At 39.3% G+C, this 24,084-nt stretch overlaps 1 protein-coding gene across 3 annotated transcripts in view; it reads right to left on the minus strand.

The window, feature by feature from the left end:
- The window catches only part of ATRNL1 (attractin like 1), a 512,979-nt gene that overhangs the window by 391,591 nt on the left and 97,304 nt on the right, over window positions 1-24,084 (minus strand). For all 3 annotated transcript variants that reach the window (XM_079976622.1, XM_079976621.1, XM_079976623.1), the window contains exons 11-14: window positions 15,077-15,161; window positions 12,850-13,058; window positions 8,955-9,073; window positions 874-1,006 (exon numbers count right to left, since the gene is read on the minus strand). In XM_079976622.1, the coding sequence (XP_079832748.1) occupies window positions 874-1,006; window positions 8,955-9,073; window positions 12,850-13,058; window positions 15,077-15,161 (546 nt within the window). The remainder of the gene's footprint in view (window positions 1-873; window positions 1,007-8,954; window positions 9,074-12,849; window positions 13,059-15,076; window positions 15,162-24,084) is intronic.

Here is a 24,084-nt window from a genome sequence, read left to right on the forward strand (position 1 = left end):
TTGATTCGAGAATGAGTTATTAACAGTTAATGGCCTTTTAGGCTTCCTCCATGTGAACAGGAGTTCACTTTTTGAATAATAATAATAATAATAATAATAACAACAACAACAACAATAATAATATGTCACAAGGGGGGGGGGAATCAGGATTTTAGAGATGCTTGGTGGGGCATGACCAAAGAAAAAGGTTGGGAACCACTGAGCTAGAACCAGGGTATGACCTCCATGGATGGAAGGGCTCCTTCTGTTCACAGAAGCAACCAAGATCCAGCAGAGGCTCCCTGCTCAAGGAGGAAGGTAGGGGATTTTTTACCATTCTCCCTTCCTGCATCACTCCTCACGCTTCCCCAGGTGATCCCCCCAAAAAACTTTCTTGAGCACAGGGATCTGCGGGAGGAAGATTCAACAAAAAGCACCTCCTCCCCTATACACTTCCTCCAGAGTAAAACAGGAGGTCATGGCAACAAATACTTTACATTAGAATAGCCAACAGAACTAGCAATTTCAATTGGTGAAGTAAAAGTACAATAATAGGAGCACAGTGTGATATACAATGGGTTACTGCCAAATCTCAGGAAAATAAGGTTTGTGATTTGTGGAAGATTATTTGCAATACTACGCTTTGCATCAACATGAAGGTGGCATGTGGATACCATAGAAAACTATGCAGAAATAACATATTATCTAGAAGAACACAGCTAAACTTGTGCCTATTCCTTGTCATTTTGGATGGATTACACCCAGTAGTCAAGGCTATAGTTCTCTGTGTTGAATTTTGAAAAGTCTGCATTCCTAACACGGATCTGAAATTTCTTCCCCTTTTACCCAATAATGCTTTAAAAATTATTTTCAAACACATTATTTCCCCTTTACCTGGTAATGCTTGGCATTCTTGCTGTCGTTGGTCCCACTGGCAGTTGAGGTTTAGTGAACAACTTTTACAGCTTGTCAGCTTATTACAGATCTGTTCATTTCTTACATGACATTTGGTGTAGTTTTTCACAGACTAGAATATAAGCACACATACATACCATGTCAATTCTCAGAATGGAGAAAGCTTAAAAATTCTGAAGGAACTGACTGACCTAAATACACAAGTAATAGGAAGATAAATGTTAATAGAGTTAAAGTCATGGCACTTACCCATATTTTTTTTAAAGAAAAGAAGGTAAATAATACATTGCAACCATTTTCTAAATTTAAAATTCATCATTTAAAAATAATCCTGAAAAAATAATTAAACAATAAAGTCCAATATTAATGAAAACAAGCTTTTAAAAGACTGCTTTTAAGAATCTGGCAACAGACTAATAATTACTTCATAAATAAATGTTAGATGCCTGTTTCTTGGGCTAGTGAACTTGTTAGGGTCATGTGGACAGAGTGCTCAATTAGCATTGGGAATGCCTGAGTTGAAGGACGTACATAGTCACAATTCATTTGGTGGTCTAAAGTATTACCAGCATCACTATGAACCATCCACTTCTGTTTTGGCTAATTAATGATCTGATTTCTACTGAAACTGCTTTGAAACACTTCAGAGGCATTGTCACCTGATGTCATTATGACATCAGGTGACTGACAGGTGGACAGCCCCAAAGTTGGCTCATGCAGCTTGTGGAGATAAAGATAATGATATTGGTCCTGCTTTAGCACGTAACACAACTGCTATTTTCTTTCAATTTCTGTATAAAAAATGTCAAGATCTACATGTGCATTTTCAGAAAAAGTAAACCCTATACAAAACTGGAGTGGAGTCACTAAGGCGGTCTGATGATGTCTTGTATGTCTCCTTCCAGGAACTCCTGCAGCTCAGCTAGTGCCAAATGTATTGCTTTCCTTTCCTTTGGACCACCTCAGCAAGGGTGGGGGTGGGGCTTGCCAACTGGGCAGGCCCAGATGTAGGTGGCCGCAGTTACAAGTTAGAAGATCAGTCTGATTGATGTAAGGTCCAAGTGCTACAGGTTGCCTTCGGCAGTGGGAGAGATCATCGTGTCTCACTGGTCAGCTACTGACCATCTTAAGCCGGGCTGCATCCATAGCAGTGACCAGAGGAGGAATGACCATTGGGAAGGATGCAGAGAGAAGAAATGGCATAGTGCATCTGCACAACCAAACAACTTCATCTGCCCAGCTGCAACAAAACATACCTCTCCCATATCGGTCTCTACTGCCACAGCAGGCATTGTAACCTTCCAGCTATTTGACTTCACCCTGAAAGGCACATTCCTCCATTTTTCCTGAGACAGATGGATGACAACAACAATGGAGGAATATGGGGATTGTTGCTACATGTATTTTCAGGAAATGAAAAATAAAGTTATGGAATAGAAGAACAAAAGAAAGCATAGGCCTCCAGTTCCAAGTAATGTAATGGACACACATCAAATTTTACCTGGGTGCTCCCTTCACACTTAATTAGAGCTTAGTTTATTCTGTGCTCAGGCATCCATGCTAGAACATAAAATGTAAAGTGAGAGTTAGCCTCAAGAAGAAAGCAACAAAAAACGAGGAGAGTTTAGAATGCATGACATCTGGGGAAAAGCTGAAAGGAATGAAGCATGCTGCGTACAGAGAAAAACAGATTAAGGGGGGAACATGATAGGGGTTTTTGAAGGAAAAAACCCAGCTGCTGTAACATATGCACAACAGAAACAGTGATGTTTCCTTCTGTGGGGCAGAACAGATAAGTGTTTGTGGAGGAAGGAATGAAGTGTAGGAAATCTTGTCGTTGCAGTATTTTGAATTAAGTGACCTGTGCCATCTTTTTCTTTGGCCAATTAAAAGCACATAGATTATTAAATAAAATTATTTAATGGACAAAGCAATTGCCTGTATAGCAGTAGTACAGTGTTGGTACTAATACTGAGAATTAGGAACGCTGTCCTTTTTAAATACTACATTCATTTTTAAAAATACCAGTTGTAGACAAGATCATATTGAACCATGTAGAATACACCATGAAACACAAATTATTTTTAAGGTATTGAAGAAAGGTATTACAAGGTGTTTAGATATAAACACAGAAACACAACCATGTTCTGTTATAAGAACTCTAAAGAGCTATGTGCATAACTAATTAGCTAGAGTAAAATATGCAAAGCGACAGAAGGTAAGCCTGTAAAAAATGCACAGATGAATTTCAGAAGACCTTTTTATACCTATTTGCATTTAGTTTGGCTCAGCCATTATACATTATTGACAATGCTGCCTGTGAGGTACATTACAATGAATTTTAAATTGCAAGTAAGCACCATCTGCTCACTTAACACTGTCCTCACCTAATATTCCTTGTTAACATGTCATTATCACAATGTCAAAATCCTGAAAAGTTCAGGCTGCTTTCGAAAATGAACCCATATGGTAGTAAGTAGCATTGAGGGTAAAAAAGAAAAGCTGGGGGGAGAGTATTCTTACTGGTTTCACAGTATGGTTTTCTGACTATAGATAACCAAAGGCTATTTAACAATGTTTGACTTTAAAAAGAACTACTAATAACTACTGTCTGTATTCTCCGTAGTCACCTGCTTCCAAGCTTTATTTCCTTTAAATCCAATTTACACATTCCTTTCTGGACAAATCTCAGTAACCTAGTGTAAATGCAAATCCAATAGGTGGTTCTTGTTAACACTAAGGTCTTAGTTGGAGCTAACATCTGTTGCACAAGTTTTATTATAGGTGTAAGTGTAAAAATACATAAATAGAAGGGTATGAATAAACAGACTAATTTCCAACTGTCATATTTTCTTACACAGTGGGAGGATATATTCCAGGAAGTCCCACTATCTTCCTGAGTGGGATGTTGTTTCATGAATGGTAAATTTGCATGTGCACAAAGCAGAATCTACATAAGCATCTATGATACAGACCCACTACACCAGAGCTTTCCAAACTTTTCATGTTGGTGACACACTTTTTAGACATGCATCATTTTGCAACACAGTAATTCAATTTTCCTAGCAAACCAGAGGTTAAACTAACCCCTTTCCAGCCCTGAGAGGTGTGCGGGGAGCATTTGTGCAACAAACCTACAAACTGCAGCTGACACACTAACGTGTCGCGACACACAGTTTGGAAAGTTCTGCACTATACTTTTTGGCATCTATTCCCAGGACTTTCTCTCCACACCTGAATAATTGGCGGTTAGCACCACAGTTCAAATCAGTCATAAAGAAAGCTGCTGCCTGGACCCAATGTCACTTCAAAACCCAGTTAGACTCACATGACAGTAGTTGCTCTTATATTTTCATCCTTATAAAACTGAAACTGTTTGTTCCACCTCCTCCCACAAACAAATCTTCTGATGCCTTCAATGTTTTACATGACTTATCAAAAATAATTGCTAGCAGCTCAGTATGTTCATTAGTTTATCCCCTTAAGATCTGAAGAAGCATCTACAGTTGCCCAACTTATTGAAATAGTTCAAGGTTTGGTTTGTTTATGCCAGTTTCTGGCTATTTTAAATACTCCCTTGTTCCTTATCAACACTACAAATGACAGTTCATTTTCTGCCTAAGTTTTTGTGAATGCTTGTGTTTTCTTATTAAAAGTTGCACAATGATTCTAAGATATCTAAACAGCAACATTTATCTACAGAAGGTCTAGAAAGACTTTCCCCTCATATTTGTTTTTCCATTCCATCCTTGATTCCTGATTTGCTAGATCTCAAAACAAGAGTTATCTTTTATACAGCTATAGACTTTTTGTTTGGCTGATCATAAGATATATTGTCGTTGTCCCCACACATGCACACGCAGCCCGTTGCTTCCTTCCTTTTCAGAGTGACATAATTATTAATGTTGATGTTTATATTTATTTAAAGGCATTTATAACCTACCCTAGGACGCAGGTGGCGCTGTGGGTTAAAGCCTCAGCGCCTAGGGCTTGCCGATCGAAAGGTCGGCGGTTCGAATCCCTGCGGCGGGGTGCGCTCCCGCTGCTCGGTCCCAGCGCCTGCCAACCTAGCAGTTCAAAAGCACCTCCGGGTGCAAGTAGATAAATAGGGACCGCTTACCAGCGGGAAGGTAAACGGCGTTTCCGTGTGCAGCTCTGGCTCGCCAGAGCAGCGATGTCATGCTGGCCACGTGACCCGGAAGTGTCTCCGGACAGCGCTGGCCCCTGGCCTCTTAAGTGAGATGGGCGCACAACCCCAGAGTCTGTCAAGACTGACCAGTATGGGCAGGGGTGCCTTTACCTTTACCTTTATAACCTACCCTTTAACCAAAAAGTTTGGAAGAACCTTAGACCAACTTCAAAATTACTGTTTAAGGTACTGGCTTGTTCTAACCCAGGTAATCATAGTTTCCCAATCTGAATGAAATAGAAACAGGAATATATGTTTAATTGAAGACTTGTGGGTTTAATCACAGTGGGCTGAGAGAAGGGGTTGTTTGGATGGACACAAGGTTTATTTGTGTCTCAGCTTTCAAAACTAAGAAATGATTACCTAAACAAGTATGTGAATAAAGTTTAGTTCTGAAAGGAATTAAGCAAGCGTAGAGTACAACACCCAAAGTATGTACTTTTGTGTTAAGGTAGAAGGGTGTGCTGGGAGTCATGGAATGGGATTCGCCTAACTAGTCACATCAGTGGAAGCCCTGCACAATGACTTCTGCTAATGCAATAGCACTTTCCCCCCTTCTCTCCTACCCCACATGCCCCCCCCCCCAAAAAAAATGGCTTGGGGGCTGGGATAACTTAAACAGAATGTGGGTGAGGATAGGGGGAATCATTACATCTGGCAAGCTGAAATGCTTGCACAGACAGAATCATTCGAAGAACACAACACTGAATTTCACTCATGGAGCCAGACTTCTCATATTACAGGTGAAGAAAGGAATAGCATCTCAACTAAAGGTCCTTTTTTCATTAAGAAATTATGTGGCACTCAGGTAAATATTTCTGAGTCATCCCTATAAGCTTGCCTATGTTCATGTGAACACGAAAGGAAGTGTCATTGTTCAATGCAGGGAAAAGCAAACCACGCCATTAGTTTGCCCAATTTATATGAACTGATTTGTATTTGGCCTCTCATTCATACCAAGTTACAATGTTACAGTCTTTGCTTAGAAAGGGTTTTCCATAGAGTGAACATGTATAATAAGCCTACCCAGCTAAAGTTCCTGAAACATTGCACTCTAAATTTGCAGTTAAATACTGGGTGTAGGGAGTAAGTTGCAGGAGACATATTAAATGCCTGTATCTTAAAATTTAGTATAGATTTAGCAATATGTGCCTAGTATATTAATATAATGTTGCCTTTTTATGTCTAAATAAATCCAAATAGTTTAGATTGCTCTGGCCTGCTAGAAACTATTTGCTAAATAGCAACAATTTCAATCACAATGTCAAGAATTATACTGAAGATATATGAGCTTTGTATATCCCAGAAGCAACCAGAATTTCCCTTTTTGGATACAAAGATATGGTTTAACGTTACCCCCAAAAAACCCTAGCAAATTATCTGACGTTACAATAGCCAAGAAATCATTCACATTATTCACAAGCTTGGGAGGTAATCTAGTTTTATACCACATTTCTGTATATTGAACACAGCTACAAGCGGAAAGGAATCCCCTGTCACACACCCACATTGGGAACACATATACCCCCCATCGTGTGCACACAGAGAGCTACACTGACACTGTGTACCTACTGCCATGTGTAGGGTATAAAATGGACCAGGTCTGTTTTTTGAAGGTAGAACAGTGGGCTGCAGGCAACAGCAAATGATTAAGCAAGATGAGCTTTAACACACTTTACATTTCAACTATGTTTTCTGCGGTTTAGCATTCCTGACCTGTTTGGAATTTCAGCTTCATTGCTTTCTCAATAAAGATAATATATGATGTGGGGAAAGTCTAAAGTATAATTTCTGTTCATTATCCAGCTGTCCTTGCCTAACAGGCCTTAAATGATATATACTTGTAATGTAATATTCTTGCTTTAGTCCTTCTCTTTTTTTCATTTCCTATCTAGATTTTTTTACCTTTGCATTTCTAAGCACCATGTGTGAAATATCACATAACCAGAGATTTGGAACTTTCTTTTGAAAAATCATTACATGCAGTTTTTTCTAATATTTGTTTGCTTTTAAAAGAGAAATATTTATCATTGCTATAAATGTTTTTATCAACTCATGAAAAATACCCACAGCATTTTGATGTGCTTCAGAGGGTTTGCCTTATCGCAAGTAATTTTACTCTGCTGTCAAAAGCACTACTGTATGCCACCGATAACACATAAGTCAAGTCAATCACTTTTGATAATAATCTCTATGTTTCTTCTCAAGGGAACATGTATCAGGGTGGTTAGGGGCAGGTGCAAAGGTGGAATCTTTTTTTAAAATGCAAAAAAGTAAAGTAGTGGTAGATGTTTCCCCCTTCATTTTCTTACTAACAGTTTTATATAATATAGAAAACACGTGAAGCCAGGAAAACATTTTTTAAAAACACAACTTAATAGTAATAAGAGGAAACATTAATGTATTCACATTGTTATGTTAAAGTTAACTGTGGGGAGATATATATATATATATATATATATATATATATATCCGTTTATAAACGTGGATAATTGCAAATCCCTAAATGTGTCACTATTGCTGTATCTTACAAATTAAATGATTAAATTAATATTCTCATTTACCATATATTGCCACGTGCATTCAAGGTAGCAGACCAAAAACAAAAACACAGGAAAATGTCCCTAAATTCACTAGGTGATCTGTGCTTAAATCCTAAACACATTTACTGGGAGTTAAGCTCCCACTGAACTCAATGGGAATTACAGCTGAGTAAGCAAGTATAGCATTAAACTGGAGGCCATGTATCTGTTTTAATCCCAGCTCAGGGTGGGCAACACTGAACTATCCCAGAGAACTATTTTAACAACAAGGACAGTGAAGATTGGCACACTTTAAAAACTGATATTAGTTCTTATTTAAGAACAATATTTTAGTTCAAGATACATAAACTTAATATAATATGTATATCTTCAGTGGCTCTATCTTAAACTCATCCTGTAAATGTTATTTATTTATTCTGATCTCTTTATACCCTGGACTTCCTCCAATCCAGAGCACAGCACAGCTTCATATAAGAAATCATTAAACTACCATCTAAAATTTAAAAAAGCCATAAAATCATTACATTACATGAAAGTACAACAGAACATCAGTGTAAAACCTAAAGGGACCACACACACACACCAACAGAAAACCAATTATGAACCAAAAGCGTGGAAAAACAAAAATATTTTCAATTGATGTATAAATATAACCACCAGTTCAATAAATGGGAGACCACCACCAAGAACGCCCTGTCTTGCATCACAACCCTCTATCTTTCATTAAGGAGGCATCCAAGAGCAGTCATGCTGGAACTGCACTTGCACTTTAGGCCATACTTGTTTAACTTTTTGGATATATCCATAGTGAACAAAGTTTTAAGATTAGCTACCATAGTTAAGGATTTTTATTATATTCTTCTTTTGAGAAAGATTGAACAACTACTTAATATTCATAAACTTTGCTATGTCTGGAAATCCAGTAGTTTAGACAAGGCTTTTAAGATGATGATGATGATGATGATGATGATGATGATGAATAAGAGGTAGCTCAGGTGTACTTTTTCCTAGATGATAACCCCGCAATTCCCAAATGGCCATGTAAGAATATTTCAGAGAACTCTAGATGATGTGGATTGTCAGCTAAGGCTTAAACTATGTGCTTGATTGGCCAAACCAATTTGTAAAGCAGGTGGTTCTATTACTTTCATTATTTCTCTTTCCAATTATATTATACGTCTTCGCAATTAATTTATGATGAAGTTTATTTCGTATGTATTTCAAGCATCTGATTATAATGTGACATTTACATTTTGAAGGCACCAAAAGAGCAAATAAATGGTTACAAAGCAGTGTCATTAATGAAACTGCCACATATAAATACTCACCACACTGCAGTTACTGTTTGCAGAAATGCACTTCTTGTCATCACACCATTGACAGCCATTTGTATTGGCAGTACAACTGGCACAGTCTGCATATCTGTAACATCTGTCATCTGCCGCAGCTATAATACAAATGAAAGACATGGTGAAGCATCAAGATGAGAGACAAAGGATGTTGCACTTTTTAATTCATACATTTTTTAACAGCTGCTGGAAACAATATCCAGCATTTATTCATTGTAAGTATGACCTTCAGTCTGAGAATAAAGTTCTTATTCAGTCTGAGAATAAAGTTAGCTAAACATGTTAACTATATGTTATTTATACCCCATTATCTGTCTGCAACACTTTTCTTGAAGGATTTCTGCCAATAAAAAAAAAATCCTTCTTGAAACAAAATCCAAAGCATGAGATGTGCCCAAATACTGCATACAAATGTGCTAGAAACTATTTTTTGTGCTGTCTTCCTCATTTATTTAGCAAAATGGGGATGGCTATTTAATTTTACTTTATTGCACAATTCAAAACAAGCATTTACCTGGACTGAGAAACTAACCAAAATGGATGCTTTCTGTGGCTGACTTGTGTATCACCAGAACTGAGCTAGCCCCTGTCGGCCACATCTTCTACTTATTTTGTAACCCTATGGTGAGCCAAAGACATATATCCAAATATGAAAAAAAGCTCAGAGTTGTGAACTTTGTGCCCCTTTGCCTCATTTTACACTCACAGCAATTCTATGAAAATGTTAAGCTGTGAAATCACAGCTGGGCCAAGGACACCAACTGTGCTTCATGGCCAAAAGGGGATTTGAACCCAGCTCTCCCCAGGCAAAGCTAAATGTTTATTTATTTACAATATATATCACGTTTCAGGACATCATGAAGCATATAACTGGCATGCAGAATATAGCCATTTAATTTGTAACACCTATGCTGGGCTTCAGTTATAGCTGCCATTGACATACATTTTATTTATCTATTATGATTTATTAAATTTGTATACTGCCCTATACTCACAAGGTCTCAGGGTGGTTCACAACATAAAATTTTTTTACTACTACTACTGATGATGATGATGTATAATGCTAAAATAGGGAGAAAGGGAGAGGTAAAGAGATAAAAGTTTGCTGACAAACTATATATTTGGAGGGTGGGTTTTCTTCAGGAAATAAAGTCCTAGATAAACACAGAAGTCTTGGAAGAAATGGAGTAGCTACAAGTTAAGTGACTCCAAATGTAAGGTGGGTGAGGTCTGGGAATGTTGCAAATACTGGGAATGCAACTTGAATGCTGAACTGCAGTTTAGTGTGCTCTCAGAAGGTCGTTTTCTACCAGTACCTTGGCAGGTGAAATGCTATTAAATAAACTTGTGGATCAGAAATAACTGTGTCTCACTGGTTTTCAGCTACACTACAGGAATGGGCTTAACCATACAAAAGGCTAATAAAAAGAGGTTCTGTTAGAAAAGGACCTATTGAGAGATCAACATGTAGGATTTAAATCAGTGTTCAAAAAGAGGCCTGCTTGACTCAAAATAAAATGAAATCTGTCTTAAAGTATTCATAGAAAAGTTTAATTTATCACAAGCGTTGTACAAGCTCAAAGAGGAGCAATCATTTTAATCATTTCACCAAGGAAAACCATGAGAAGCAGACCATGAAATACTATCAAGAGGTTACTTCAGGAAAAAAGCCACCTGCCTGAACCAAATTTACGTCAAAATTCAACTGCAGCCTCCGGCTTCAATCATGTCATCACACTCTCTCCTATATTTGAAATCCTTTATTACATTCTGATCCTTGACACATTCATTTCTAACTCTTCTCCTTATCACAAAGCCCATGATGGCCTTTCTTTATGCTTTTGAAGCATCTCATCCTTACTCTTACACTTTTCAAAGACCTTTCATTTTACCTCACCTTTCAGTCCAGTATTCACGTCTCATCTCTTTACCTTTTATTTATGAGGTTCTCAATAACTAAAGAACTGTTTTGTCCTTATTCAAGAAGTATCTTCTTGTGCCCTGAAAAAGCCCTTACAATATATCATCCCCAATTCATACCACTTCTCAAATATTTTCCGGTTTTACATGCTTTGAGCTGTTTCCCTTGCAATATATATATATATTTACCTTTTCTAACTGTTTTTTAAAAGAAATGAACTGTATCTTTATAATATTAATGCGCTACAGTAGAATTAATCCTTATTGATTCTAAACCCCCCTCTCCCCAACTTTAACTAATTACTCCTTCCTGCTGCATCTCCACTACCCCCTCTCTTCTAGAGCAGCTCCCTCAAGAACAGTTGGTGGGGTAAGGCTACAGGAGCTATACAGTGGCAGAATGGGCCAGAAAGTCCTGCGCACAGGCCTTCGCTTGCATATTTATGGATAAAAGACTGTGAGGTTGTTATTTTTTCTTTCAATACTGGTATATTTCCTAATGCACTACTAAAACAATACTGAAGGAAATTGATGGTAATCTACAAACTTCAAGTAGAGTAGTACCTCGGATTACGAACTTAATCCGTTCCAGAAGTCCGTTTTTAAACCGAAACCGTTCTTAAACCAAGGTGCGCTTTCCCTAATGAGGCCTCCCGCCGCCAGTGCCCTTCCACTGTTCGACTTTCATTCTTAGAGCGAGGTAAAGTTCACAAACCGGGACACTACTTCCGGTTTTATGGAGTTTGTAAACCGAATAGTTCGTAAACAGGGCTGTTCTTAAACTGAGGTACCACTGTACTAATTTAATATGGACATTATTCAATTTGGTTGTGTATTTTTTGATGTGTTTTATTTATTGTTTGACTATTTCTTTTTGTTATGTACTGAAGTTCTCACCCTGGGCCAGCAGGGGGATACTGTAGATAGTTTTCACTCAGGTCCACATATGCAAATAGGGGATTGAAAGTGACGTTCAGTGATTGGATAGTTACAGAAAATGGTTACAGTTGCGTTGTAGTGGAGCTCTATATAAGCAGGCTGGCTGAACCCTTCAGTTCAGTTCTGTTCTGGCCTGTGAATAAACAAGAGCTGTTTGAAGAATCGCTGTGTCGTCTGATATGCTCACCCATAACTTAACACTTTTTATATTTGTAATTATGCAATTTCTTTCATGTTGTAAGTCTCCTTGAGCATGGTTTTAACAATATAAAGGTGGCATACAATATAAAGGTGCCATATCTTTATATGGCACTCAGCAGAGGTAAATCATATTCAGTTTACAAAAGGAATTATATATTTAGCTGTGCTTATTTTTATCTGTAAGATGCCCTGAATCCCTGTCAGAGAAAAAGGCAGGGTATAAATAAATAAATTATTAAAATAATATATCTACATTGATTCTTTTTTTATCTGGGACTAAACACCTTTATAGATGCTAATAAACATTTCTAGGAATACCTTTCAAATTTATACAGAACCTGCATAGAAAGGGGGAAGTGGGATTATGGCTGCTGGCCCTGTCCCATACGTGCATTCATCAGAAATGCAAGAGAGCCCATGCATACCAATGCTACATGTACAGATTCTGCCTGCGCAATCATGGATCTTACCTATACAGTTGGTACACATGTACACATGTAGGAACTTTGACACCTCCTGATGAATATATTTACAGAGTTATGCAACAACAAAAATCCCCTGTGTTGCAAAACAGAACAATCTGATAAACATAAAGCAACACATAGGCTAATAATATACTAAGAGTATTTATATAACACTATCAAACTGTTTCTAAATTCACAATTGGAATATATTTACAGAGCAGCACCAGCACATGCAGTCCCAATCCGTCTATACTTGCATTTCGTTAAACTTGTAGAAAGTGCTATGATATCATAGCACTGCTATCATTGCTATGATTAAAATAATAATTACCAAGGGACAATTCACTTACCTGTTTTTCTGGGACACTTTGCCCTAAGAATGTTGTTATCATGACCAGATTCCCACGACACACAGCGGTTTTTGTTCCATAAGCATCTTAACCCTGGCCCAGCAGTTTTACAAAGCTCTTCATCTCTGAATGCTTCACAGTTGGGAGGTTTGTACACAAGGATGTCATTTAAAAGAACGCTTGAAAAACCTCCAAATATATACATGGACCTATAAAGTAATAGAAAGTAATATTGTGATTTTAGGACATGAATCATCCAAGGCCACGACTCTTGCCTCATTTGCCATCTCCATTTTATGTGAGAGAGTATTCACACTTACTAGTCCTAAGAAGTGTGTAGCTAACCTCCTTTCAGAAGATCCCACTGTTTTGGTTAGCATCAAAAAGAAATAAAATAAAATATATAGGGTGATGGAGGGGGCAGAGAAGCCTAGCCTGGCACTCTGTAGCTCACATTCTCTGGTGAACCTAAAACAATCTCACACTTTTTCAATGAATGTAATCCCAGAATGCTATATGGAATAGGCTTACACAAAAATTTCAAAAAAATCATTTGATCCAGGTGAGGCAGGTACTTTCAAAAGCAGCTCTCTGAGTCTTGAAGAAAGTTGAAGCTGTCTGTTTGAGTGCCTGTCTGCCTCTGCCGTGAATCAAGTTACAAAGAATATCTGAAAACTCTTTTGAAAGTATGTTCACATTTATTAGGAGTTTTGACATCATTTATAGCAGGCTGTATCCACTTGTGGGAGTGGTAGGCAGCCTGCACAACCAATCTTTTTCTTTCCCTCCTCCCCCAAGAGTTTCCTGTAGCACCCAATAAACTCTTCCAGAGCTTTGATAGCACTCTTGAACAGTAAGATCTGTATCATGTGGAACTGTAGGGTAGAACTGTCTAAAAACTGGCCAGCAGGATCATGGTATTGATAAACAACTACAATTATTTTATTGTATGTATACCAATCCATGCTTGTTATCCAATAGATTATACAGTTCTTATAAAGGTGCTAAATGACGCATAGAACAAATTGTACTCTGGCATACTTTGAAATGAAACTCTTCCACTTCCTCTCACCTCTTCTGCCCCTCAAGCACTGATGAATATAGTATATCAATGGTATCGATTTCAAACAGCTTCCAATATTCTTGTGTATGCTAACTATATACCGGTACATTAAAGGTAAAGGTAAAGGTACCCCTGCCCATACGGGCCAGTCTTGACAGACTCTGGGGTTGTGCGCCCATCTCACTTAAGAGGCCAGGGGCCAGCGCTGTCCGGAGACACTTCCGGGTCACGTGGCCAGCGTGACATCGCTGCTCTGGCGAGCCAGAGCCGCACACGGAAACGCCGTTTACCTTCCCGCTGGTAAGTGGTCCCTATTTATCTACTTGCACCCGGAGGTGCTTTCGAACTGCTAGGTTGGCAGGCGCTGGGACCGAGCAGCGGGAGCGCACCCCGCTGCAGGGATTCGAACCGCCGACCTTTCGATCGGCAAGTCGTAGGCGCTGAGGCTTTAACCCACAGCGCCACCTGCGTCCCTTTACCGGTACATTATCACTGCTTTAATCCCACCCCAGTGTAATAACAAGGTCAGGAAGCTAATTATAATTGAACATACTTTTGTTCCAAGGTATACCAAGAAATATCAAACTCCAAATTTAATCATTATACTTTTAAACTTGATGTAGCATAAAGTTATTTTTGAAATTATTTTTTATTTATATTTTGTATTACTGTTATATTTTGGAAATTTGTATCATGTAAATCACAATGAGAGAGCTTTACATAGAAAGACTGTCCGTAACTATTTAAATGAAATAAATAACATAGCATAAGATTTGTAGATCCTATCCAAACAATTTCAGCTCTCTTTTCTCTATCTTCTCAATCAGGTGAACAAAATTGGCAGTCCCCCCCCCCCAAACCAAGGGAGTCAGTTCAATGAAACAGAGGTTCCCATGACCCTTTTGTCTTCACAGTGGTGTTGCGAGGCCATATTAGGCCAAAATAAAAGTAAATGGCTGAAAATACCCAGCAAACTTCATAGCTAAATGAGGATTTTATTTCAGGTCTTCCCAGTTCAAGTAGAGTACACAACTCTAGCTTTCATAAGCTCATCATTAATAAGATAACAAAGAACATCAGTTGTTCATTAAAAATGTATATTTAAGATAATGTGTTAGAATATGTTTATTTTCTTTTGACTCATTTTTAGAAAAGTATATTTACCCATTGCTGACAACTGCAGAGTGACCAAATCTGTTCACATCACGATGAAGATTAGGTTTTGGAAGAATTTTCCATTCATCACAAGCTAGTAAGACAAGGTAAGATAATATGATTTCCTCTTACTAAGGTTCAAGAAGATATAGCTCAGTATTAGAAATAACTGACATTTTGAAATCAACAACCACTAGCATTTACTTTCACTTGTCCCAAGTACTTCATATGCACCCTCCCCAAAATAAGGACATAAGGCACATACATGTATGATAGGTTAAAGGAAGCTTCCCATAGAAGCTTCTGTGTAACCAGAAAGGCCTCCAACATTTTCTCACTTTTAGTACTGAAAGGATACCCAGCCAAGATGTGGGGATTCAGCAGTGACATAATGGCCAGGGCTGTCCAGCCCCCAGCTACTTGGTTGGGGAGGATCCAGCTGAAGAAGGTGCTCATTCCTGTTCTAAATAAATTCATAAATAAAACCAAACTGGAAGTGTGAAGGAATAGCACTGTTCAATCATCCGATGTTGTGTGTCATATTCCTTGTTGTAAAAGGATTGGACTTGCTCTAAGGGATCTGAGTATAGTGGCATGTTTGAAGATGCCATCGATTTTTCAAATAGACACAAAGTGATGCCTTATTAAATACTGATAATCAAATAACCATACTGATGTGCTGCTAAGATGAAGGAGGCTTTCATTTTGAAGGGTTTTTTTTAGTTCACACACCACTATAACAGCAGCGTATTTTGCAATGTGATAAAATCCTCATTAAATGTGGTTTTGTTTTTTAAATCCTTAACATGAAATAGCATTAAAATCTCAGAAGTATACTACCAGAGGTCCTAAACCAAAACTGGAGGACCATCATACTTAATCATTGGTCAGGTTGTCTGGGGCTGAGAGGAGCTGAAGTACCAACAACATATGAAGGACCACAAGTTCCCCATCCCCATCCTAAACCAAAGTCTGGTTGCTTTTGTGCTATCTCAGATGCATTGGTTCAATTCTCACTTCCTGAGAACACTTATCCTAAGCAAACCAGATCAATATTTACACTACAACATAACTCTGCAACCAATCTACATTATCTCCATTTTTGTCCAAGATTCTCACTTTCGTGGTCTCATGCCCTTGCTAGTCCTTTCATTCAATGATTCCATACTAAATCAGGCAGTTATGGCCTCTGACCAGAAGCTATGCTATCCTTCAACATCAACACACACCCTTTCAGACCCTTTCTTGCTCGCAGAAAGCAAGTTATCGGTCTGCCTTATGGCTCAACACCTGTGCAAATAAAAAACTAGAATGTGTCAATTAAAACCCTCACCTAGACTCCTCAGTAGACCATGAACCTGCCAAGATTACTGTGGTTCATAATGTCACTATCTTCCTATTAGTGGGACAGGCAGTAATAAGTAGCACCAGGAATGTCTGAGCATTATAAGAATGTCACCACCAATAATAGCACAACAATGAATGGGTGCAGGACAAGGCTTGGGTGGTATTAAGAACGGGTTGTGTATTTCCCATATTCCAATGCATGAAACCCCTAGATGCACTTATACTATTTAGATTGCATGAGCCTTAGATAGTTATATTATTTATAGGAAAATAAAAGTGATGAACAATTATGAATTCTATTTCAGGAACATTTTTTCATGAGAACTATACAAGGCAGACATATTTTATCACAACAGCTTCCCAGCAAGATCCTTCAATTATGCTATAAATTCAAGTGTCTTCCAGTTCCTATATTTCAGTGGATGTTTCAGACAGCTTACTGGAGCACATAAGAAGATCTATGTGTATAGTGACCGGGGAGGGGGGGAAGCCTGCAAATAAAAGCCACACACACAATACATTTTCATTTGATCAGGCAGCGGGCCAGCTCAAGGGCTTTCTTTGCATTCTTTTTCTTAGGGGGTAAAAAGGTGGGATTTAGCATTGACCAAAAAAACCACACAAATATAATTATTAAAAGCCAAGTTTAAGATAAGGAAACCTTGCAGCCTCCAGATATAATAATTCCTTGCTTGCTCGTGTTATTTGTCAAACTGGCAGGTCTTTTCAATAGAGTATAGAAAGAAAAAGAAACATGATATAAATAGCCTTTCTTCTTATCTTCCCTAGCCTTCTCAATAACTGCTGAACATTGAACAGAGCTCTATGCTAGAAAAATAGTTTTGCTTAGCTTTAAAAATTCCGAGTATAGCTTTTCTATGAAGCACATATTCATTCACATCAAGTGCATTCATTTCAAAGCAGATATACACTTAACACAGGCTACAATATTATTTGTCTTCTGTGCAACTGGTTTCAACCAGTCCTTGCCTAAGGCAAACCATGTGAGCATTTAGACAGTGTAAAATGTATACAAGTCTGTTCGCTTTAGACATATATTCCAAATACATATATTTCCAAGGTAAATTTATTAGTATGTGTACACCTTCTCTGATCAAAGTGACCTCAGGGACCTCAGAAATTCAACTAATTATAAATGGTATTTTATAAAGCATTATAGGAGGTGCACACATTACATTCAGATAATTGAGTTTCACTGAAAATAAAAAATTACTTCCAACTTGTCTGTGCCGGCGACTACCAGGTAACATCAGTCATTGTGGACTTAAAATATCTGTTTGTTTGGCTTAGTGCTTCAGGACTCTGGATGGCAAAACAACAAATAAAATATCGTTGAAGTTTGGCACAAGTATAGGAAACTTCTTTTCCAGTTTACTTCATGTCAAATAAATCCCTGTCTTTATTCGTGTCATAAAAAAGGGCCCTTTCTCAGCAAAACACAAAGCCAGGCCTGTTTGAAATAGCATGCAATAAATTTTAACTACAGGTATAACAGTCTACACTACAGCCTACATATAACAAAAGATTCTCCCCCAAACACCCTTAAAAAACAAAGAAGCTTGGTTTTCTCAACTAAATGAAGCAATTAGTGTCCTATATGGGTATGATGTTGCTTTTCTAATGCTGGAGCACTAAAGCCAATTTGCTGCTGCAGATTGCACCAGAGCTAAATTTATGACTTCTAAGTACCCACAAATACATAAAATGTAATTAATTGCAACTGCTACTTTACATTTTGGGAGAAAACAGGTCAACAATTCACTCAATTGCAATCTTTTTGTACAAAGGTAGGTCGTCCCCCACTCCATTTTTTCTTATCAACATGAGTAAGGGTTTGTGGCAATATTGATATTAATTGTTGCTTTAAAAAGATATGGAGTACCTCTATTTCAGCTGTGAAAAATCTATTTTAATACCAAGAAAAGAAACAGTTAAACACAAACAAAAATAAAGTAATTCACAAAACACCAGTTTCAGTACAGAAACTTCCTTCCATATAGGAAAAACTATATTAGATTCATTTCAGTAAACTTACCTAATGTAAGTTTATAAACCCATGGTTTATACATACACAAAAACCCCAACACCTTGCCACTTTATCATGCTCTTATGAACTAGCATCAAATTCTTTGGCATCTACCAGGATATAGTCTACCTGGAAACCCTTATGTATGCCACCCTGAGTTCCATCATGAGAGTGTAATAGAGAAATATTTTGGAGGAGGTCCAGGTTTCTGAGAAAAGCTTTTAGAATTTAGAAGGGCAGGCACAGTAGCTGCGGTTGGGAGAGGCACTGCGCTGCGCTGTGCCTCTCCCAACTGTGGCTCCTATGCCTGCTCTTGCGAGCGGCAGAGGCTGCGACAGAGGAACGAGCGGCCCAAAAGGAGCCCTTTCGGGCTGCTCCTGCCTCCTCCTTTGCCACTGTCAGTGGCAGTTGCGGAAGAACGAGCAGCCCAAAAGCAGCCCTTTCGGGCTGCTTGTTCTTCCTCTACTGCCACCACCACCAGGTTTGTGGTGTGGTGAACCGGCTTATACTCGAGTCAATAAGTTTTCCCAGTTTTTTGTGCTAAAATTAGGAGCCTCGGCTTATATTTGGGTCAGCTTATACTCGAGTATATACGCTGCTTAATAAAGCAAAATATGAAATTCTAAAGCTTTTCTCAGAAACCTAGACCCCCTCCAAAATATTTCTCCATTACACTCTCATGATGGAACTCAGGGTGGCATACATAAGGGTTTTCAGGTAGACTACCGTATTTTTCGTTCCATAGGGCGCACCGGACCATAGGGCGCACCTAGTTTTGGGAGGAGGAAAACAAGAAAAAATTATTCTGAATCCCAGAAGCCAGAACAGAAAGAGGGATCTGGCTTCTGGGATACTGTGTGGCTGTTCTGGCTTCTGGGATAACCGCGCCAAGCCTCTTCAGGGCAGCGGGATGAAGGCTCCCCCTGCCCAAAGAGGCTGCGCAGGGCTAAGGCAGAAGGCAGGACAGGCGCGTCGCTCAAGGGGCGCTGTGCCTTCTCTCTCTCTGCGCAACGCCTTTCCTTCACAAGAGAGGCACTGCGCAGAGAGGGAGAAGGCGCAGCGCCCTTCAGCGAAGCTGGAGAAGGAACAGAAGGAGACCCTTCTGTTCCTCCTCGGGCTTCCAGGACAGGCGCGTCACTCAAGGGGCGCTGCGCAGTTCTCTCTCTCTGCGCAGAGACCCTTCTTTTCCTCCTCTGGTTTCCAGGACGCTACGAAGCCGGAGGAGGAACAGGAGTCCCTTCTGTTCCTCCTCGGGCTTCCAGGACAGGCGCGTTGCTCAAGGGGTGCTGCACAGTTCTCTCTCTCTGCGCAGCGCCTCTCCTTTACAGGAGAGGCGTTGCACAGAGAGGGAGAAGGTGCAGCGCCCCTTCAGTGAAGCTGGAGAAGGAACAGAAGGAGACCCTTCTGTTCCTCCTCCGGCTTCCAGGTCAGGCACGTCGCGGCGAAGCCAAGGAGCCTGCATTTGCTCCATAGGACGCACACACATTTCCCCTTCATTTTTGGAGGGGAATAAGTGCGTCCTATAGAGCAAAAAATACGGTATATCCCGGTAGATGCCTGCCTTTGCGAGAGGCGGGCGGCGGTGGCGGGAACAGCGGCAAGAAAGGGCTCCCTTTTGGGCCACTCATCCCTCCGCCGCTTCCACCCGCCTCACTCAAGTATAAGCCATGGGGGGCTTTTTCAGCATAAAAAATGTGCTAAAAAAGTCTGCTTATACTCGAGTATGTACGGTAAGTTTCTAGTATTTAGAGTCATAAAGCAACATGTTGGCAGTTTGGGTCTATTTTAAAACATTCTTACCATATCTCTCCAAATGTCAAAGCAACTTTCAGAAAATAAGCATTGCAAAAAAAAAAAAAATCATCCATAGAAGCAACACTGTTTACTCACCAGCCAAAGGCTTACTAGAGGAGAAAGTCATAGAAGCAGAATAGCTCTGAACCTCATTGGGCAGGTCATTTCACAAATGCAACCAAATGTGGTAAAGGCCATGTTCTGTGTCACAGATTTCCTTAAGTCATACACTGTGAACACATGGAAAAGGACAGTTCCTTCGGTGTGTGGGCCCCAGGCTAAGTCAAGGTCACTCTGATGTTGAGCAACTTTGTCATCAAAATGTGAGGCCAGTCAGTCACAGCATGTCCTTCAAAGGTTCCAGGGGTCCTTTCCCTGTCATTGCAAGGATGCAATGCAGGCTGCGGAGTAAGCCCTCTTTGTTGCCCACACTGCCAGGTAGGCAGGATTACGAGCACTGACCTATGATTGATAGACTTTGTAGTGAGACTTGCACCATTTGTCTAGTCTTCATGCAGCTTGCTCCCAAGGAAACATTCAACTTTCGCAACCCAAACTTCACCAAACAATGGTCCAGTCATAACCAGGGAGAGCAATGCATGCTATACCTTCAGTCCATCTTTCTTATTATTTGGGAGAAAGACTACATCAAGGGCATGCCCTGCTTGATATGTTGGAGAGAAGACTCTTTGAGGAAGCCTCATGGTTGCCACTGAAGCCATTAAGTCTCAAGCTAGCCCAATAAAAGTCTATGTGTGGATTATCACCCTTGAGTCATCCAACACCACACTGAAAACTGTTTCAGCTAGCTCAATCAGGGAAGCCACCCCCTCAACCTTTCAGTCTGATCTCACACTATACCAAGTACCCAGGTGGCACAGCTGAGTTAGATCAGGGCCACCCAGCTCATCCATCCAAGTCCAAGTCAGCCCTTTCATCCACAATCAAATCATGGATGAGCATAGTCTTGATCTGGGCCAACCTGGCATTAAGTAATAGCACCACCTGACTCTCAATGGAAGGATACCATGAACTGCTGAATGAGTGTAGGGGCTGAAAAGGGGGACAAAGACAAAACATCTAGGCCTCCACCCAAAATGGTAATCAGCCCTCCACCCAAACTATATCTCTCCCTGCCCACAACCACTGAAACTGAGGTATCACTGTAACTCTCTGACACATACAGACCCAGACACATCTTAGCACCACCATCCAATAACACTTTGTACAGGACAGGTGTTAGGGCCAAAGATGATAAGCTAAGGACTAATAATAACAAGCACATCCTACAGTACCAGGCAGAAGACTGTAATTAGATTAACTAAACTTGTCTGCCTGCCTCCTGCTGAAAGAAACTGCACCAGAATCAGACACCTGCTGCCTCTGGCTATGTAGTCTCTCATGCTGGGTCAGGGATAACAGCCCTGCTTGTCCTACAGGACCTGGCCTTGAATCCCTGTGGGGATGCTCCTGTGAATCCCTGAAGTGAGGATCCAAAGAAGAAAATCCCTTTGGCATTGCCTCTTTGGCATTGACCTCACTATACACAGCTAGGTCTGCTTTATAGTTCAGTAAAGGTTTTGGCCCACACACATATTAGCTGCACTTAGTAATCAGATAACAATCCTCAGCAATCAGCAAACACCTCACTCTAACCTTCAAGCACACAAAGCAAACAGGCAAACAGGCAAAAAATTACACTGATGTGGTCAAAAAACATCCAGACCAGGCAGGGGCAGGATGGTGCCAAGCAGCCCCTCTGTAACAGTGAGTATCTCTGAAGAATAAAGCAGTAGCTACATTAAATTAGTGTATTTAAACTACAATTGTCATGAATTTGAAGTAGAAACTAACATTTAAGCAGAGAAGTATGTGATCAATAGTTTCCAACCACTGTTGAGTCTTATATTCATGTACTGGTGCTGAATTCTACACTAGGTTGGTCTAGACTCCATTTAGGATTCTAGAGTGACTTCCCACACCCCCCCAGAAGACTCAGTTGACTGTCCCAGGTACAACCTGTGGCTTCTCCAGGCAGGCCTGGGAAAGGCTTCTTTCCCAGAGAGCTGCTGCCAGTCAGTGTAGACAATGCTAAGCTAAGTGGGCCAATGGCCGGGCTTACTATAAAGGCAACTTCCTATGTTTAAAATCTATACTAACCTGTGAGGCCCTGGGCAAAGGAAAGGGACTATAGGGCAATTATCAGCTTTAAAAATGCAATTTGGTTATCATCTGAATTAATACGGTTGTTTTTAATCAAACACATAATGGACTTGGGTGAAACTGCTTATCTCTGATGTACACATATTGCTATTTTTAGAAGTGAGAATTTTCACTCACAAACATAGGAGTATGTTTTTAATCTGGCCAAGGGAATGGTGTGGAAGATTAAACTTGCATCTAATTAATCTTTACATGAATTTTAAAATAAGAAAGAAATTATATCTGTTCCATTTGTATTCTATCAGATTAATAATACATGGAAAATGAGACTGGTAAAAATTATATATAATATATGTTAAGTGCTTTAATTATCTAGGAGCAGAAATAATGTAACATTACAGTCTTCAAAATAAAGCAGATTGTTAATTTTTATGTAAAAAAAATAAAGATAAATTATGCAAAGTGTCTAGCATTACATTCATGACTGTCCAGTACACACATAGTTGATTTCCATTTCTATATTATGTGACAAGAAAATATAACCATTAGAGGTAATCAATTGAAGTGACTCATGGGGCCTACACATTTTAATTCAGTGTTACAAAGAAGAAACACAGCCTTTAAACAATTCAATACTTCTTCCCATAATAAATTAATACAGAACTCTCTGTATTAAAGTTGTAATCAAATTCAAACATATCTGAAATATCGATAATGCAGGCAGTTGAAAGAAACAAAATAGGATGTCATGAGTAAGATGTGTGCTTAAGCAAAATTGGCTCAGGGGAACTGGTCTACATTGGTGTTCTTTTCACTTCAGAAACCAAGCCCTAGACCAACCCCAGCCTCTCTCACCACCAAAGGAAAACAAGTGAACAGCAAAGAACCCGCACAAACGCTGACACCAAACTCTACATATAGTAAGTAAAATAGAAACACCCATCTTTTCCCCCCTCCACCTCTTTCCCCCTTTTCTTCCTAATGTCTCAACAAATGAAACGGATTTGTAAAAATGTTACATGGGGGGGGGGAATATGAGAGAGAGAGACATTGCACACACTTTTGTAAATCAACAAAATAAGAAAGAAAGAAAGAAAGAAAGAAAGAAAGAAAGAAAGAAAGAAAGAAAGTCTACAAACCAACACTGAAGTACATAGCAGGAAACTTTTAATCAAACAGCAATTTAAGGAAAGCCTTTCTTCCTGTCATATTTCTTCAGCTCAGTCTAATAAAGTCCTGCTAACGAGGCTGTGACAAATGTAATAAACCTATTATATATATTTTTGTAAGTCACTGTGAGTTGCCTGTGGCAAAAAAGTACTAATAAGTTTAATAATATAATCTGAAACTTCATATCAGGACCCACTTTATGTGTTTTCAAAAACATCTGGGTATATGCTGATTTCAAATATCAAAGAACTATTAGAAAAGACTGGGTCACTAACAGTAGGCACATTTTTCTACTCCCCAATATAAACAATAACTTTTGCTAAGAAAATTCAATAGGATTGTGAGAATGCCAAACGTGGAGATTTTCCAGATCCTGCAGTGCTCTTTGTAAGAACATACAAAGAGCACTGCAGGATTAGGCCATAGGTCCTTCTAGTCCAGATGCCTATGGGAAGCTTGCAAACAGAACCTGAGGCTAACAGTGCTCTCCCAATAG

The sequence above is a fragment of the Podarcis cretensis genome (assembly GCF_951804945.1).
Source record: "Podarcis cretensis genome assembly, chromosome: 5".
NCBI classification, from domain to species: domain Eukaryota; kingdom Metazoa; phylum Chordata; class Lepidosauria; order Squamata; family Lacertidae; genus Podarcis; species Podarcis cretensis.